Genomic DNA, 18,756 nt, shown 5'->3' with positions numbered 1-18,756 from the left:
AAAAAAAAAGGATCTCATGTGAAGTATTAGTTGCTAATCATAGTTACTGTACGTAATATATGCTTATTCTTGGGACTGTAATTATAGCGCTAGTGCTTAACTAATCCGAAAATGTATAATTAGATTTAGTAGATAGAAATTAATATGACCGAAGGAAGGATATCATCAAGTTTAAATTATATTAGATTCTCTTAGAGAGATTTGAAAATAAAATTCAGTGCGTAGAGACACACCGGACTATGTACAAAACTGAAAAATAATGAAAATAAATAGTTAGTATGTTTTGTTCTTCCAAAAGATTTTGGTATTATGTGCTTTTTGTCCACAATAATATTTAGATTTCATTTAGAATATGATCATTTAGCCGTCATAGGAATTTTATTCGTATAAGCAACTGTCGTGTAACGTTTGCTCGCTTTAACATTTTCCTTGCATGATTGTAGACTAAGGTTGGTCGAGCAGAATGTCCGCCTTTTGACCGCTACCTTGATGCCCTTCGATGAATCTCAATGATTATAGATACGATACGTTGTCCTATTTTCTACAGGTATAAAATCGCATAAAACGTCCAGTTATTTGCAGTGCGTAATACGGTGTCATTGTGAAAAGATATCAAGTCCACGTTAATTTTCGTCATATTCTTGTTGAGGTAAGATCTTACAATGGATGAACAACTCGAGGAATTTTCCTTTTTTTTCTTTTTTTTTAACTTTTATCTTTTACTACACACTTTTTTTCTCCATTTCATAATATTGTAATCATTAACTTTGAAATAATTGAAATAATCGGTGACCCTATTTAACAATACTTTTAAGCAAATGAATTTAATAAGTGCAGATGATGCATCGACATTCGTTGATCGTGTTTTTACTTCTATTCGTCATTACCGAGAGAAGCAATTGTGACGATAAAGCAGAGTGGTATTTCGGTTTACGATCTGCCTTGAAGAATTGTCCTTCAATGCCTTGGAACAATCTCAGTCAGGATGATTTTATTGACATTTTTCGACAATGCATACAACAACGTGCTCTCAACTTTTTGGATTCTCTTCTGATCGACGATGTCATACCAGTTATAGACGGTATCGATTTAATACGATTTCAAGATAATAATGCAACATCGTTGACAAATGATATGGCCAAGTACGTTGTATTATTTTGTTATAAAACTATATAAGACGACGGGGATCCCGTTTGAATTCGAAATAATTATCGCGACAAAAAAAAAAAAAAAAAAAGAAAAAATATAAATTCTATTTCAGAATGGATAATACGTACAACGAGACAGATGATACTTCTAATTGGACGGGAATAGTATTGAATCGATTGACCGGAGTTTTACGTACGCACGTTTTGAAGATCGACGTTGACCACATAGTTAACAGCATATCTTCGCCAATAAATGAGACCGAGACAGATACATCCGGTAACAATAATAACGTTCAAGGTAATAAACGATATCTTTAAAAAGAAAAAAAGAACAAAAAATTTAACACAAAATTACGGTCATTCGATTTTCATATCGCGTTTGTATACATTTTCCTTTTCTTTCGATTGATTTATTTCCGTATCATCAGGACGGAGACGCCGCCATAAACGACGTCATCATGCAATGTCTCTCATGATGATGGGTCTATTATTGATGGGTTCGATACTCGTACCAATGGGTTTTCAGTTTCTAGCCGTTCTTGGTGGTAAAGCTTTGCTTCTCGCTAAGATGGCTTTATTATTGTCTAGTATACAAGGATTGAAGAAAATAGCAACCAATGGTGTCAATTATGGTTTGTATCATACACCTGTAGCCGAAGGTTGGCACGAAAGAAGTCATCAAGAAACGCCAACGCACTTTGATCTGCCCTATCCGATACACGCTCAGGCTCACGCTTGAAATTTAAATTTACGATCAACGATTCAATTCATTTGACAAAGTTTTATCGTTAAGTATATGCAAAAATACTTGTCATATGTACATTAACATCGCAAGACAATTTGTAAGTTTGATTTGATTTCTACCGAATATCTCTTACGTCAATATTGGTCATCTTGTTAATAAATAAATTTATTATCGTCATTTTTATCTCGATAGCAGTCTACTTTTATCTTATAATATAGTACTAGGTAAAAGTATTGATGTACTTAGATAAGATACACATAAAAGTCATTTCCGTTGTATTCTCTATCTTTTAATATTATTGGTAATTGAGAAAAAAAACTGATGTTGTTATTGGTAGAAACTTTGGAAGAATAAGAATTAGAAGATAAAATATTAAGTATTGAATGTCAAGGTACAGTCTTGAGGTGATCGTGTTCGAGTTGATTGTATATCAATCGATGTTGCTTTTCAATTAAATTTCATCGACAAAAAAAAGTACATTTAATTTTCATTATTATTTATTATTATATTTATTTAGCAATTTTTGCGACGACAAAATATCTCCGAATTATTTTCCCGAGTTCCGTTGTTCCTGACAAGTCTGATTGGTAAGTGATTGATAAAGACAATGAAATATTTGTTAATTGTATAAATTAACGTTACACGTTTATTTGGAGAATGTAATGAAAAAAAAAAAGAAGAAGAGGACTCCAAATATTGGAAAATTTTAATGACAGCATATAATTACTAAGTTACATCAGCTATTTGAAAATCATTTAACAATACAAAAACCTTACATAAACTCAATGATATTCATAGTTGCAATTAGCTTTTATGCAATAATATTACGTTCTCGTAAAGATACGCATTTCGTGATAACGTGCATTTTGTAAAACTGATTGCATTTAAACTCATTCATCATCCGTTCTACGTTTCCATCATACTCATACGCAAAAATGATGATCCTTCTAATCCTTTTCAAACTTTACGAACAAATCTAAAATTCGTTTGCACATTCGATGTAAAACACTGATATAATAAAATGACTAATTATATCCGTTATAACATATATTTATCAATACTAGAGTGAAATTCTTAACCTGCCAACATGTATTTTAATATGTATAGGTATACACAGTAGGAAGCTTGCGCATGAAATATTATTGGTCAGTTTATTTCATAATTCTCATGCAATGTTGCATTATTTAACAACATTGGGAGAAGCGTTAACTACGAAACGAGTCTCTCAAATGACAAATTTCGAAAAACGAGACTAACGAGAAGTTTTGCGATCATCTCTGTTATTTTCTACTATCGCTAAAAAGTACGATGATTCAAATTTATCCCGTTCATTTCTTTTCTTCACTTTTCTTCACTTTGATAAATAAATTGATCATTATTAAACAGCCGATACGAAAGTTACGTATTATAATTTAATCAGACTGTATATTATCACGAGTATAACAATGTTAACAATGATCTAATCGTAAAAAAAAAAAAAAAAGAAGAAAAACAAAAATGATCGCAACAAAAAATACATTTTACATATAGCCGATAAAATGAATTCGTTGAACGTACAAGGTGTATCGTACAATATCTAATTTACGGGTGTAACAACTTGTAACAAAATGTGAGATTATGCAGATAGTTTAGTTTCGTTTATCTCTTCATTAAACTTATCTTCTCGTGTCAGATTTTTGGACGACGCATACTAATCGATGAAAGTACATTTACGAAAGACATCATGTTAGAACCACGATTTCTTATTTCTATTATAGTGCAAGTATGGCGCAAGAAAACGTACGTACGATTTATCTAGAATATTTATTAAAGGCTTCGAAAAAACCTGAATGATTCTTCGAATTTTCAAGCGCACCTTGCCGGAAAAATAAACTTCTTTTCCGCCATTTTTCTCTCTACTCTTCTTTTTATCTTCTTTTCTTTTAATTATAAGGAACATAGAGTACACAAGTCTAACAATAAGAATTCGAATATTATTATTAATTCTATTCGATAAATGTCATTGCATTGCGTACGAATTATGATTAATCGATCAATGAATAATAATCAATAGGTACAATAGATTTTCGATCACCCGTGTCATTTCGGCGATACTCTTTCAATTTTTATACCATTTCAATATAATATGAAAAAAAAAAAAAAAAAAAAACAAAAAAAAGGACAAATTAATGCGACATTGTTTTTCATTCGCACAGCTCGAAATTTAGAATTTGACAATTTAGTATTTGGATTCGGTTAATCGATGATCTATCGCATGTTATATTACGTTGCCATTTTTAATTCGGTCCTGCCTATCATTCTCTACTTTTTAATTTCTTTCCCCCACGCCCCCCCCCACCCCGCCCGCCCCTAGCAATAAGTTAAGTAAGAGAGATACTGCACGTTAGGACCCCCATATTCCTATTGTTCTCTTTCGCATCATTCAAATTCCAATGGAAGGATTTAAAAAACAGCTCTCATCATTCGATTTATCGTATATAAGACGAATGATTAATCATTTGAACTAATCATTTTACTACAAATGAATGCTTTTGAATGAAATTTGAACTTATTATTTGCTATCTAATCGATGTTCCTTTTTCTTATTTTTTTTTTTTTTTTTTACAGTAATTCATTCAGCTTATATATATATATATATTAAATCTGAATTGATCTGTATTTTGGGCGTTGGACACGCAGTATATATTACTCGATATCCATTTTATTATTGCATTTTTTTTTTCAACTTCTATTCCTCCGAGAACGATACTCTGACATAAAATTTTTCCCAAATTTCATATGAAGGATTTTAATAAGAATCTCGCGTCGTACATTTTGTTCTCTTTATCTTATTCTCTGTATTTTTTTTTTTTTTTTCAAACGATGAAAGACTATGTTCTCTCCTTGCAAATATTCGAGAACGAGCGTTTCTTTTATTTTTTTTTTTTTTAAATATTTGTTATCTGTATTTATTCGTTAGCGCATAATAAGTACATGTGTACTTAAGTATCATCTAGCTATTCAATAATTTACAATATCACATGCACTTTTTATTTTTTCTTTTTCTTTTTTTTTCTTTTTTGTTTTTTGTTTTCTTTTAAATAGGATTGTCAAACACATACCTATTATAGATATGTACCATCTATTCTCTTATTAAACGATGCAGCGTATCATACACACGAGGTGATTTTTGGATAAAACATCTGCGCATATTATTTTCGTTATAAATATAAGCTTGTTCGTATTTTCTTTTTCTTCTTTTTTTTTTTTTTTCAAAAGAGAAACTTGAAAAATGAATCCGATTAACAACGTGAGATAGCAAATTTCATCGTAAGACTCTTTCTTTCTTTCTTTTTTGTACACGTGTGTACGCTTTTTCTTGTCTTATACTTTTACTTCTTTGGGACGAATCGACTTTTTTTTTTTTTTTTTTTTTTTTTTTTTTTTACGACAGTCTGCAATAATTTTTTTTACAAATGTTCATTATTAATTAGTTCGTCTTTTACATACAGTATCTCCCACGAATAAAGCAGCAATAAATTCGTTAATCGCATCTAAGGCCGAAGCAGCTATCAGGAAAAGAAAAAGAAAAAGAAAAAAAAAAGATAAACTTTCATCCCCATTTCATTTCGATATCTACGAGACGGATTATTTTATTTTCTTCACCTTTCAGCATCGTTAAAATTGATCGATGAATTTTTGTTAACTTTTAACACGTTCGCGCTGACATTCCATTGAACAATTTTTACAAACACATGAAATTTGTTAAATGTGAGCTGGTCCATTAACAAGGAATGCGATGAATGTGAAAACGAACGTGTTAAAAGATGAATTAAGTACAAGATACGCATAGAGATAGGTGTAACGTTAAACATGAACATTATAGAAAGATGAGCCTCGTGTGTCTGCGTGTGTGCATGTGTGTGTGTGTAGATTATTTAGAATTATTATTAAACAGCGAGTAAGCTTTCGATGGTGTATTATCAAAAATGTAGTCAATTGTAAATACTTTAATAACCGTTTCGTTAATAACGACCCATTTAATAAAGGCCCCGTATAAACGACTGACCCATATAAGTGTCGTAACCAGGCGACGGTACTCTCGTTAAAAAAAAAAAAAAAAGCATTCAGAACAAAATCAAACGTATACAATTGAAATGATTTCAATAAAATCTAATGAAGTTTTATGCAGATAGCTTAGTCTCAGCCTTAGGACGAATATTTATAATAAAAATTTTCTCTATCGCTTATATACTAACTTTTTATATATCCTATACTTCTTCTTCTTCTTCTTTTTGTTTTTTTTTTTGTTTTCTTTTTACTACCACAGCTTTTAAAGACATTATTTTCCAGTCGTAAGAGGAGCATCACAAGTGAGAGATGATAAACACGCGCACACAAAAATGTGAACAACAACTTAAATCATACATTAAATTAATAATTAGATAAATAATAATGCGTTTAGTTAAATTTCGTTTGTCTCTAAATAGTTAACATCGTTCTATATAATATGTACTAGGTAATATCTAAAGATCAGGCTCATACTTGCTCATACAAAAGATTGACATACTTTGTTCGTTGATTCGATCATTCGATCGAATTGCAAGAACAACTTAATAGAAAATGCGCATTGAAAGATGTCATTGACAGACAGATTTTGATTGTTTCTAATTGTAGATTTAAATTCATTACCAAAAATAACAAACAATTCCATGTTTTTTTTTGTTTTGTTTTTGTTTTAAATGTGCGAATATAATAGGCATAAGATTATTATTTTTCGTTGCGCACACATTTCGGCTTCTTCGATAAACGTTCTATTCGTTTCTTATTTTAATCTGCGCTTTGTTTTTGTTTCTTTTCTATTTTCATCTAAATTTTTTATATAACAGTCACATATTCGGAAGTTCTATATATACAAGAGATATATTCCTACAGATATATTAGTAGCGGATAACAAACATTGATCTCTTTTGGCTAATTAAATCGATGATTTCTTGTCGTATATTTCTCTTGCAAAAATTACGCATCTTTTTTCATTTCTTAATTACGTCCTCTCTCTCTCTCTCTCTCTCTCTCAACTCTCTCCCCTAGCCCGTTAATTCGAATAACTCTTTTTCATTTTTTCTGTTTTACGACAGAAAATAGAGCTTTCGTTTAACGTGAAAGAATATAACGAGTCCGTGCTAGCGTACGTGTGTACGTGTGTATACGTATGTAATTTGGTGATACGTGCGAAAGAAAAATAATGCTACTCGAGCTATTAGAAATGCGCAAAAGATCTTTACAAATATCAATTCTATCAATCATTGTGTACTTCGTGTAATAGTTGTAATAGTAGTAGTAGTAGTAGTAGTAGTAATAATAATAGTAGTAGTAGTAATAAATAGTAGTAGTTTTATGTACGCAATTGACCATCCACGTACGGCAATGTACACCAACAAATGTATCTTTGTACCAAACGTGTGGGAGGATGATCATCATCATCATCATCACTCCACATCATACACACACGAGAATAAAGCAAGGATTATTCGAAGTTTGAATGAAATTATTTACTTGAGAAACATAAAACACCTCACACACATAACGAAATAAAAAGAAGAAGAAAAAGGAATAATAAATAAATCAAATCAAATATTATACGAGCTACTATCGTTGAGCTTTTGTCGTAAGAACTGCATAGCTATATATAAATTGGCATTATAGATATCACAGTTACAATGTATGACGACAATCGCAGAAGGAAACTTCTCTTAAAGCATTGCCTTATGTTTTTTTTGTTTTTGCTTTTTTTTCTTTGTTTATGTCACAACTAGCACCATATAATGTGTAATGCGTAATTAAATACAATATCATTCTTGTTGCATTCTTGTTGCATTCTTTCTTTTTTTCTTCTTGTCGATCGTTATTTAATGTTACGCAATGTAATACATACACCAATTATTATTATTATTATTATTATTATTATTATTATTATTGTTAATATTAATGTTATTACTATTATCATTATTATTATTATTATTATTATTCGATCTGCTTGTCACGTTATTTCTTATTATCGTTTACGAACTTTCGATATAGTTTCTTCAATCAAATTTGACCTTGTGTCTATTATGTACTTGTATGTATTTCTATACGTACGTACGTGTATGTGTATGTGTGTATCTATGCATGTATCTCCCTAAGGCTATACTTTCGTTTTCGAATATTATATTTAACGTTTCTTTTTTTTTTTCTTTTTTTTTCATTACTCTTTTCATAGGATATGCGCGTTTCTTCCCTTTAAAGAAAAAAAACCCACCCCCAATTATATAGAAGAAAGAGCGATCGTTGAAAACTTTTAACTAAAACACCCCTAGCTAACAATTCTAATGCACGCTGAGAAAATGATAATAAGAAGAAGGAGGTAATGTCAATTCAATGATCTCAATTTAAAATTTCAAGATAATTATCCGTTGTCTGTAATGAAAATTGCGAATAAAATGTGTGTTTAATTTCATTTAAAATCGCACATTTAGACATTTTCCGTATATCGTAGGCACCTTTTTTTCCATGAAGTTTTTTTTTTTTAGACTATCCTTTATCGTCATCGATCGTAATAATATATCATATCAAAAATGAATATGCGACATTGTTTATTATTTCATCTTTTTTTCTGTTTCATTCAATGATGAAGAAACGAAAGCCATGCCCATGTAAAGGGTAACACACTTATACATAAGCCGATAATTATGAAAATATTGAAAGAACATATTTTGATAGAACACGCTGCTATTCTTCAAATTACAATTTTCTTTTTTTCTGGTTTTTTAAATATAAAAAATGAAAATGATCAAATAATTCAAAGGACAAATATAAAAATGTATGTACGATTTAGGCCATTTTCATAATCACCGATTCATATTTTGTTTCGTGCATATCCTTGTCCCTTATAATAAATACAATAAACTTTAATGCCTATTTATACGTGAAAGAGATAAATACTATATATTATATAACATTTCTTATTCTTTCTTTCTTTCTTTTCATTCGATATTGTACGTATGAATATAAGTAAATACCTAGGTCTTCAAATTGATAAGAAAAGCAATCATTGGTATAAAGAGTATGACAACAATATGGAATCAATCGTCGTAATACAAATGTATAATACAACATTATGATTCTTAATAAGCACGTTATATACTTTGAAGAAATGCGTGCGCGTTTTATTATTTCATTTTTATATCGAATAAATAAATAATAATAATAATAATAATAATAATAATGTAAACAAATATAATAAAACGAGACGAGTAATTTACTAGAAACAGTCAAATTTATATAAGCTTGCGCTTTTACAACTTACAATTTCCCTATGATAAGCTGAAGAAGAAAAAAGAAGAAGAAGAAACACAAACAACACATGCTAATCATAAATAATTTAGTAAAAAAAAAACAAAAATGTAATAATTCGCACATGGTTTGTAAGTGCGCAGTGTGTCGCCTGCCTATTTTACGATTTATATTAGACTTAATATTTAATTTAATATTGATTATTTTCTAATTATTTTCAAATCAACAAAGAGAGTTCATAAATTATTTGAACATTATCACGTGCGTTAAATATACTGGATGTTCAACTCATGTCCCTGATTATATTGAAAAAGAAGACTTTCTTCGTGGCAAGTTGTTAAGTAATATTACACAATGGACAATAGAAAATGAACAATTGTATAAACTAACGTAACACACAGTCTAAGTGTTATATAGTATATTGCAACCTTTTGGTATTATGCATTAATGTCAATTGACAAGTTTACAAATAACTTTTTGAACAAAAGGGTTGAACAACCAATAATGATAATAATAATAATAAGAATATTCACATATAAAATCATATTACGATCACAATAATATAAATTAATAATAAAAGAAATTCCCTGATTAGATATATATTTGAAAAAGTAAAACACAACTTTCAATATTTGAAACGACCACTCAATCATACTATACACGCTGCTACCGAAGACATATATCTATCAACATTTTCTTGTTGTTTCAATTGCTTTTAGAAATTCTTGCAATTATATACAAATACACAAATAATGCATGCTCCCGAATGATAAGTATTTTCTTATACAGATTAAACCTTAACTGGGGATGTGGTAATTAGCATTTACAGAAATACAATCTGATTGGCCCCAACATTTAGAGATATTCATAAAATTGTTAAACATAGTTGTACAAAAATAGCATTGCCGTTTGTATGATTAGCTAGAATTATGAGGCCATAGGAAATCGAAAATCAAATAAATGTCAATAATAATTTTATCGACGTAACGGAAAAACATCACTTTTTTTGTTCATTATATAATTCATTTCATTTGTGCATAAATATATGTTTGGGCAGTGAAATCCTATTGACCTCACATCCCTGGTTAAAGTCAACCATAATTAAGCGTAGCAAGTTTGCTAACAGAGATATATATTAAGTCTTGGAAACTATAGGTTTCGCTTAACATGAGGTTAAAACTAATAATAAAATATAACGTGAAAAAACAACTGCTTTCGTTAAGCATTATAATAATATATGTATATCAACTAAATTTATACTTTCCTAAAGTCATGATGTAAAATGATATACAGTAGCGACACAGATAATAATAATTTAAAGCATGTGTAGGCTTCCGCATTTACAACGTCATATCTGAGTGAATCTGCATTTAAAAAGTGGGCGGATGTGATATTAGTAGAAAGAAGATACACACGAACTGTATCTTCTATAGCTTTGAAAAAGAAAATAAAAAGAAACAACCGTTCTATAACATCCTAATATTCTAGAAGATCTAAGGAATTCATTATTCTCTTATTCTTAAAAATGGAGTAAATGCAGAAAATTCCTGAATTACAAATACATATTCATTATTTTTCAAGACGTGTTAATATCCCGCGCTAAATAATCCTCCAAGAGGATATATTTAAACATTTCTAAGCTACGTATATATATATATAATATCTTTCCAAAAATGTGCTCTTAAAAGAAGACAAAAATGTACTTTATATCTAAAAATCCTTGTACTAAGTACCTTCAAAAAACAAAACAAAGCATACACATCGATAGAAATGTGTAATGTTTTGCAAGTAACTCAATTACATCTATTATCTATTAAATAATAATAATAATAATAATATATCTAAAATTGTCGTTATTAATTCGCAAACTCTATTTTGTTAATATATGTAATATGCATTATACTATATCAGGCAGCAGTGGTTAGGTCATTTAAATATTTTGTTCATAGCATTTACCAAGTACAATGTTTGAATGAAATTATTCAAATATTCCCTTAACACCGATTAGAAGATGCTCGAGGCAGTTTAGTAAGATCACACAGACCCAACGACTCGCATCAAAGAAGCCAACACAATGTGTCGCTATTGTATATTTTACTCTTCAATGTACTATCATTACTATATAACTAATTTACTAAAGGAGACATCTCTGTTTGCCAGAAATATCATGTCGTTGTTATTATGCACACTCACAAGATTATGTTACATCTATGCACACAGATATGTGTAAATGGACGATATATGAAAAAGTTTAGCACGTGTACATAAATGTCATGTGATTGTGCGTTCATCAGTGAATATTCTGTACCTAATTTGCGCATTAATCTTATATGCAACCAACGTGTCCTTAAGTATACCTATGTACTACACGAGTAATGCACATAGTACAATAGTTAGCATTTGAATTATATTTGAAAGACAACATAAACGTTGCATATTATATCGAAATAAATCTGATTGCACCTTTACAAATATTTAATCTTTTAAAGTATTGGAGAATATATTATAATATCACCTAAAGTTTCGAAGGAATTGTCTACTTGATACACATCTGGGTCATATATTTAAGGAAGGCCACATTGAACTAGTCTAAAATATTATTTCCTATTTATCTAAATCAATATTGATAAAATGTAGCCTAGATCGTTTATCCTATGACGCAACTGAATAACAGTCAATTATTAATCGTTTGAGATGCTTGCATAGGAAGAATTTTGTTTCTATCGATTAAAAAAAAAAAAAACTTGCATGAATTTAGAAAAGAAATACATGATTTTGACAATGACTGATATAGAAATAATCGCCATTTTAGTCATTTTTACTTTCTATAGTACCATCAAGTGTAAGCAAAGTTTACGTACAATTATGTGATGTACACTCGGACAATTAATTGTGCACATCAAAATACCCCATAAAACACTCTTTATATTATAAGATATTAAGTATTTTGAATACACATTAAAAAACTATGGAGTTACAAAGAACTTGTAAAAAGTTAATAGACTTAGCTTTCACAGACGTGAACTAATAAAAGTGGAAATATTTTTCTCCCTTTAAGTTAACACACTTACAATTAGCTCTCCAGTAGCTTTTGTATTTAGTGCCATTCTAAGTTTTTTTTTTTTTTTTTTTTTCAAGAGAACATTATTAAAAAACATTTCCTATAAGCCATTGAAAAATCTTTGTCAATGCTAAATACATAAAAAGCTTTTATCAACCAATGTAGAAGCGAGAATTTTGGATGAAATCTTCTTTAATTATTATTAGAAAAGTTGCTAGTACCAGCAGTTTTCTGATTTTCAATACGCTTTATCACAAGGACTGGATCAGAAGAAGTCTCAATTATTTTCTTCTCTAAATCCAAATCGCACAACAACGTGGCTTGCATTGCATTGTACATACCGCTTCTTGCATACCGAGATGCCTTTGTCAATTCATGAACACTATTGGCCAGAGTTAATATATCTGAAAGCAGAAAAAATACATCCCATATAAATATACTATTTTTAGCATTAATTATCTGCCAATTATTTTCCACTTTTTATTCATAACAATTTTTCATATATTTTATTACAATTTAATTAGTATCAATACAAATGTAAGTTCAAGTATATTTCAAGATAATCCAAAATTTGTTGGTATATAATTAAGTACATTTTATCTTTGATAAAGACAAATTTCATTTGTTAAAAATTCAATAGATGTATATACAAAATTAAAATAATATTAATGATTTTTATCAAAAAAAAAAAAAAAAAGAATTATTTATAAATTTAATATTCAATATAAATTATGATAATGTAACTAAACGTTAACATGCTATACTAAAAATTCATGATTCTCTTATTAATGATAAAGATATCGATTTATTTATAATTCTACTTGAACATATCAAAAAAGTACCTAAAGAAATCTAAATAAATCTTTTCTTTCAATAACATGCTATGGAATTTTGTGCAGTGTGATACACACAATACCTGAAAATAATCAATCTTGAATATTACATCAATGATATTCACATGATATTCACAATGATTTCCATAATTAAGGAGCACCGAATTCATATTTTTTTAAAACAATATATACATATATATCACAATATATATGTGTATATATTATTTAAGTGTTCATATATAATACACCATACATATCGTGTATATAAACATAATATCAGGAAGATCTTTGGTGACTTTTGGTTTAGGCAAATATATATTTTGATCTCAACATGTATTACTAAAAGATACTATTAACAAACTACTACTGCTACATGGTAAGCTAATGCATTTTTTTTATAATAATCATATAAATGTTATAGTACGATCATGACAAGTACAAGTATATTCTAAAGAATAAACTTTAACAACAACAAAAATGGTATGTGATTTCTAAATGCAATGTTGCAGTATCTCTCTCTCTCTCTTTTTTTTATATAAGAGTACTATATATCTACCACTAATTGATTTATATACATATAAAGATATTCTCATTCAAACTATGTGAAATAATATGTTATTTAATATGTCAGGCTTTTTCTTTGGATCTAATCGAAGAACATTTGTCTAAATAAAATCTATTTCAAAAGCACACCCCCCCAACTTTATCAAGATGTACAGGGGGGGGGGGTTGTCATGGACTCGATATAGAATGTGTAGTGATAAGAAGCAGTTACTTAATAGGACACATATGTATCATCATTATCATCATCATCATCATTATCATCATACAGAGAGGATTAAAAAAAAAAATAAAATAAAAATAATTAAAATAAAAAAAAATATATGCCACTCACATAACCCGTTGTGTCTGTGATCATCCGTATTATGTTTTTTGCTACACGGATCCGGGTAGCACACTTGAATATTGATAGAACCATAACAATATCGAGTTACACCAATAGACACATGAGCGAGCTCCTTAGCGAAAGCAATGCTGTGCAATAATTCGTGTATTATATAACACAATATCATAGAGAAAACTAATAAAAGGATATCTTACCATTATCATTGTATACGAGAATGCAATGAGGATTTTCTTTTTGACGTTTGGTAGCATTAGCGATCTCCTGCTTTCTACAGTCTTGAACAAATTTGATTGCTTCTAGCCAATACTGCATTGCCTTGTGTATACGTTGGTTCATTGAACTTCCACGCAAGCACTCCATCTGATAGAGAAAATTAATACAATTATTTATTATTAATAATCTTTTTTTTTTTTTGTAATCTAATTGTAATATTTACTTTGGTTATTAACGTGATCACCCGGGCATGTTCTCGCAGATAATCAATAATTAACCGATCTACTCTTGATGGATTTCCTTGTAGTCGTGGAATTGGTATATTATTAGCGCTGGTTACTCTTTTTCCAGGAAACTGAGCAGCCAATCCAGCCTCGCATTTCTTTCTTTCTTTTTCCAATTGTTTAAATTGTTCATATGTTTGTTCTAATCTAAGATGTAATATACTTGAGGGACCTGTACGTCTTGCTATGGTATTACTGCCTTTAAGATTGAGTCCTCCACCATATAAAACAGAATAAATAGGTGGAATAGGAAGTGGAACGGGAACTGGCATCATTGGAGAAAATAATCCAGGTCTTCCAGTAGTCATGTTTGGTATTAGCGTTGAATTAAACATTATATCAGGTGGTGGAATATTAGATATATTTTGAACACTTGGCATTTGATGTTGTTTAATGACATAATTAAAAACATCTCTTCCAAGAGCAGAATCATTAATTTTATTGGTCAAGCGATTTCTCGATGTAAAAGCCACTTTATCAGATGAACCAAATGATTGCATTTTGTATGCAGGATTGGCATGAGATTGCTTTAAATCCTTTTGATAGGGCGTAAAGTTTTGCGACAATGTTTTCAAGTTTTCCACATTCTTTATAATGTTGTGCTGATAATTATGATAATCGTATTTAACTATTGCCTCATTCTCATCTCGCGGACTTATATTTTTTGGAAAACCGATAGAGGAGTAGATTTTAGTTTCGTTAGTCTTTGGCTTATTATTTATAATCTTTAATAAATTATTATCAGTTCTATGGTCATAATTACTACTAATGCAAATATTCTCATTTGTGTCTAAATCATTAATAGATGGCACAGCGTATTCATTAGTACAAGGAAAACAGTCAATTGGATGCTGCTTATGATTTTGGTCCACAGATCGTTCTAACTGATAATTAGATGTTTGTTGATGTAATAAGCAAACTTGTTCGTTATTCATAGTAACATTTCCAGTACTTAATCTAATGGGTTCATATAAATCTTTGTACTCTGCAATATTATTGTGTTGCGTATTATTTCCAAAACAATTCTGCAGAGTTATATCGCTAGAAGTGAAATGTTGCAGCGGAGAAGTTGTTCCAAAAGAAGCATCCGTGTTAAGATTAATCATTGACGAGTTTGGTCTATAAGTTTGATTATTTCCAGTCATATTGTACACATCGTGAGTAGTCGCAACTGTAGGATTATTATCGTGTAAATTTAAAGGTGCGCTTGATCTAAAGTTATTATAGTATACTGCTTCATTCATAACAGCCAAATTTGATGATTCTGAAGCTAAATTTAAAGCATCATTAAAATTTAAATCCGAATCTATAGACGATCTAATCCGTTGATAATTTGTTAACATATCTTGCGTATTAACTGGAGTCATTAAAGTTTCTGGCCAACTAGAAGACTGTTTGCTATAATTTATTTCATCTGGCGTCAATAAATTATTACAAACTGACGACGGATTAGTTATACTACAGCAACTTTCATTGGTAGAATGCACAGCATATTGATGAGAATTACTATTATATCCGCTTCCTATCATTCCACTGGTATACAAATTTCCTTGATCTGCTGTTATAACAGGTTGTTGTTCCATACATCCGTTCAGACTTAACGTTCTTAACTCTTGACAAAGATTACTAGAATTTTGATCAATGATCGTTGAACTACAACTATTGTTCAACAATTTGTTCAGCTGATAGTGATCATTACAATCGATGCCATCATTTTGAGGAATCTTTAAATTATCCTCCAATCTATCGGCATTGCAAAAATGAGGTAATGATAAAAACGGAAAATTGCTATTATAGCTACTGTTATATGTATGATCGTTGATGGTAGAGTCATCGTCAAGAATTTTAGAAACTAAATCATTGACCATTGAATTGTTTAAATCTTGATTGTCTTCATCTTCCAAATTCATCTAAAAAAAAAATACGTGACAAAAATTTTAAATCATTCATATCTAAGAATATAATGGAGAGATTATCTTTAAACTATCTCCTTATTAAGGATTACTCAATAAATAAAATGATTTTTCATTTGGAATATAATAAATTATTATAAAATGATAAAACAGAAGCAAACGGATACATTGTCTATTGCACAAATAGATTTTCAAATCTGAAACAATCGCGTAACTTTATCCTATAACGAATAAGGAGAATTGTATCAAAGTATCATATAACAAAGATAAACTTGTATTAATTAGAAAAGATTGAAATGAATGTCTAATTAATATTTCAATAGTTTATCGAATAATACAAGGATTTAGACAAAGAAATAAATGTAATAAAAATAGATTGTTCGAATTGTCATTCGTTATTCGTAGAACTGTAAAGTAATCTCACGATCGAAATGATTTGTTTCGCAGTAGTTTAAGAAAAGTGTAAAAAGTCAAACTTCGCATTAGTGTCTAGATTTATAAAGTTAAAGAAAGAATTTTTACCTTGTCAACACTGAAACGATTGTTGCTAATAATCGTAGCTACATCGTGCACCTCGGATAGAGCCATTTGTTAAAAAAACACTTTGATGATGAGCTCCTATGCGCGTCATTACCCTTTCACTCATGCGGCTCCTGCCTGCCTATTGTATACGTTCTGAAAACACAATTTAGATTGCATTTCTATTCACATAAAAAAGACGTTTACACATTCAGCATTGCGGGCCCGTATACATGGATTATACCCCGCGAACTACTTACTCTCATCTCTCACTTTTTACATAACGGTTTTCTTTCATCCAATAATAATACTTCGATCCTAGGGAATATTAGCTATTCAGCGAGAGACTAGTGAATTTCTTGCAAAAAAATTGCGCGCGAAAAAGTAGATCAAGTGAGTGACAAATAAAACAATGAAAACGAGTACGAAAAGAATGTTTTTAGAACGAAACTTGAAATCATTTAATTATATTAAAATTATGTATATGTATATAAGCATATATATATATATATATATATACATATAAAGTAAGTTGTTTCAAATTTTTTATTTGTTTAATAAAAGAAAATGTTTTATTACATTTTTATTTTATACAAAGTATTCTCTGAAATAATGTAATACATATATATATATATATATATTTTTTTTTTTTCATTTGATTAACTTTTGCAAAATAATTGAAAATTCAAATTTCATATCGATTTGGTCAAAATCGAATGAAAATCGTATGGTTGGTATTAACAGTTGCAAAATTTATCTTATTTTCTTTTTAAATACTAATAGATAAATAAATATTACACGTTTAACATTATTAATGTAACTATTGTAATTTTTTTAACGATTATTACTATTAGAGATATAATATATTTATTATTGCAAGTTCGTTTGTTAAAAAAATAGAACTTCTTCAATGTCAGAAGATTTAAAAAAACAATCGATTTAGTTCGATATTTATAAACTTTGTTTATAATAATTTGAATGAAAAAAATTTCTTTTCAAACGATGCAATAATATAATCTCTTATATATAAATGATATTAGGTAAAAGTATATATATGTATATATATATATATATATATTTATATATATACTTATATATATATTATATATATATATTTGTATATTAATAGGAATAATATAAAGTTAATTCGCGTTGGCAGCATCGAAAATAAAATTGGAGTCATTTCTATCTACTGTTTGTAAGTTTGTGGTTGGGTGCCGGCTGCCATCTTGGACCTCGCTCGTTTGAGAAGCCGGCCGCCCGTAAAAATCTCGAGTTTGTCAAGCTCACGCGGCCTCAGGAATCCCATACGCAACTTTCTTAGTATTGCAACTAATTAGGAATCCTATTGCAGTATAAAGAGTCAAAATTTGGACGCGGAATGCTTTAGGTGAGCCCGAAATAAGCTAACATCGGTTGTCCTACCGCGATGGCGTGTGATTTTCTTCATACATGTGTGTTCGTGTCGTCTTATGCGTGTGCATGCCTCTACTCCATGCGCCGATAATAGAATAGTTTTTTACATTTCAATCATAATCTACAAAAATTAATCATCCGCACGTTTTCATTTGCCTATGTATTCTTAACTTTTATTTATTAGAAATAATTTTAACAAATAGACATATTTTAATAGAGAAACTGTAATAAGTATTTCAACCAAATATAAGGCTTATGTACCTTATAATCAATAAGTATCTACATATACTTTACTTTGTTATTAGATACTGTTGCATTTCTTTTTATCAATTTTACTTAACTTTGTGAAATACTTTCTTCTTCAAAAAAAGATCTTAGCTTTTACCTAATTGTATATATTTTT

The 18,756-nt window shown here is 29.4% G+C and overlaps 2 protein-coding genes across 4 annotated transcripts; one reads left to right on the top strand and one right to left on the bottom strand.

Moving 5' to 3' along the window:
* The first annotated feature begins 38 nt into the window (after positions 1-38).
* Osi23 (DUF1676 domain-containing protein Osi23) lies at positions 39-2,082 on the top strand. Its single transcript, XM_015328200.2, has 4 exons — positions 39-649; positions 838-1,142; positions 1,262-1,446; positions 1,577-2,082. Exons 2-4 carry the CDS (start codon positions 838-840, stop codon positions 1,885-1,887), a joined length of 801 nt encoding a protein of 266 aa, XP_015183686.2. The 5' UTR covers positions 39-649; the 3' UTR covers positions 1,888-2,082.
* A 499-nt stretch (positions 2,083-2,581) lies between these two features.
* LOC107070257 (uncharacterized) lies at positions 2,582-17,419 on the bottom strand. 3 transcript variants are annotated; one of them, XM_089170192.1, is made up of 5 exons: positions 17,198-17,415; positions 16,941-17,093; positions 14,445-16,415; positions 14,203-14,368; positions 2,582-12,672 (listed from the first exon to the last, which is right to left on the bottom strand). In XM_089170192.1, exons 2-5 carry the CDS (start codon positions 17,004-17,006, stop codon positions 12,461-12,463), a joined length of 2,415 nt encoding a protein of 804 aa, XP_089026318.1. In that variant the 5' UTR covers positions 17,007-17,093; positions 17,198-17,415; the 3' UTR covers positions 2,582-12,460. The 3 variants fall into 3 exon arrangements, 2 of the variants coding, with proteins under 2 accessions (XP_089026318.1, XP_015183771.1); XR_001476256.2 differs by adding an exon at positions 13,997-14,136 and having other exon boundaries at positions 12,531-12,672; positions 16,941-17,419; XM_015328285.2 differs by having other exon boundaries at positions 16,941-17,414.
* Positions 17,420-18,756: the final 1,337 nt, after the last annotated feature.

Source organism: Polistes dominula, unplaced genomic scaffold (assembly GCF_049000335.1).
Source record: "Polistes dominula isolate Pdom_NZ unplaced genomic scaffold, Pdom_raw_medaka contig_15, whole genome shotgun sequence".
Lineage (NCBI taxonomy): Eukaryota > Metazoa > Arthropoda > Insecta > Hymenoptera > Vespidae > Polistes > Polistes dominula.
Note: the sequence above shows the minus strand (reverse complement) of the source record. Positions and strands in the feature narration are given on the sequence as shown.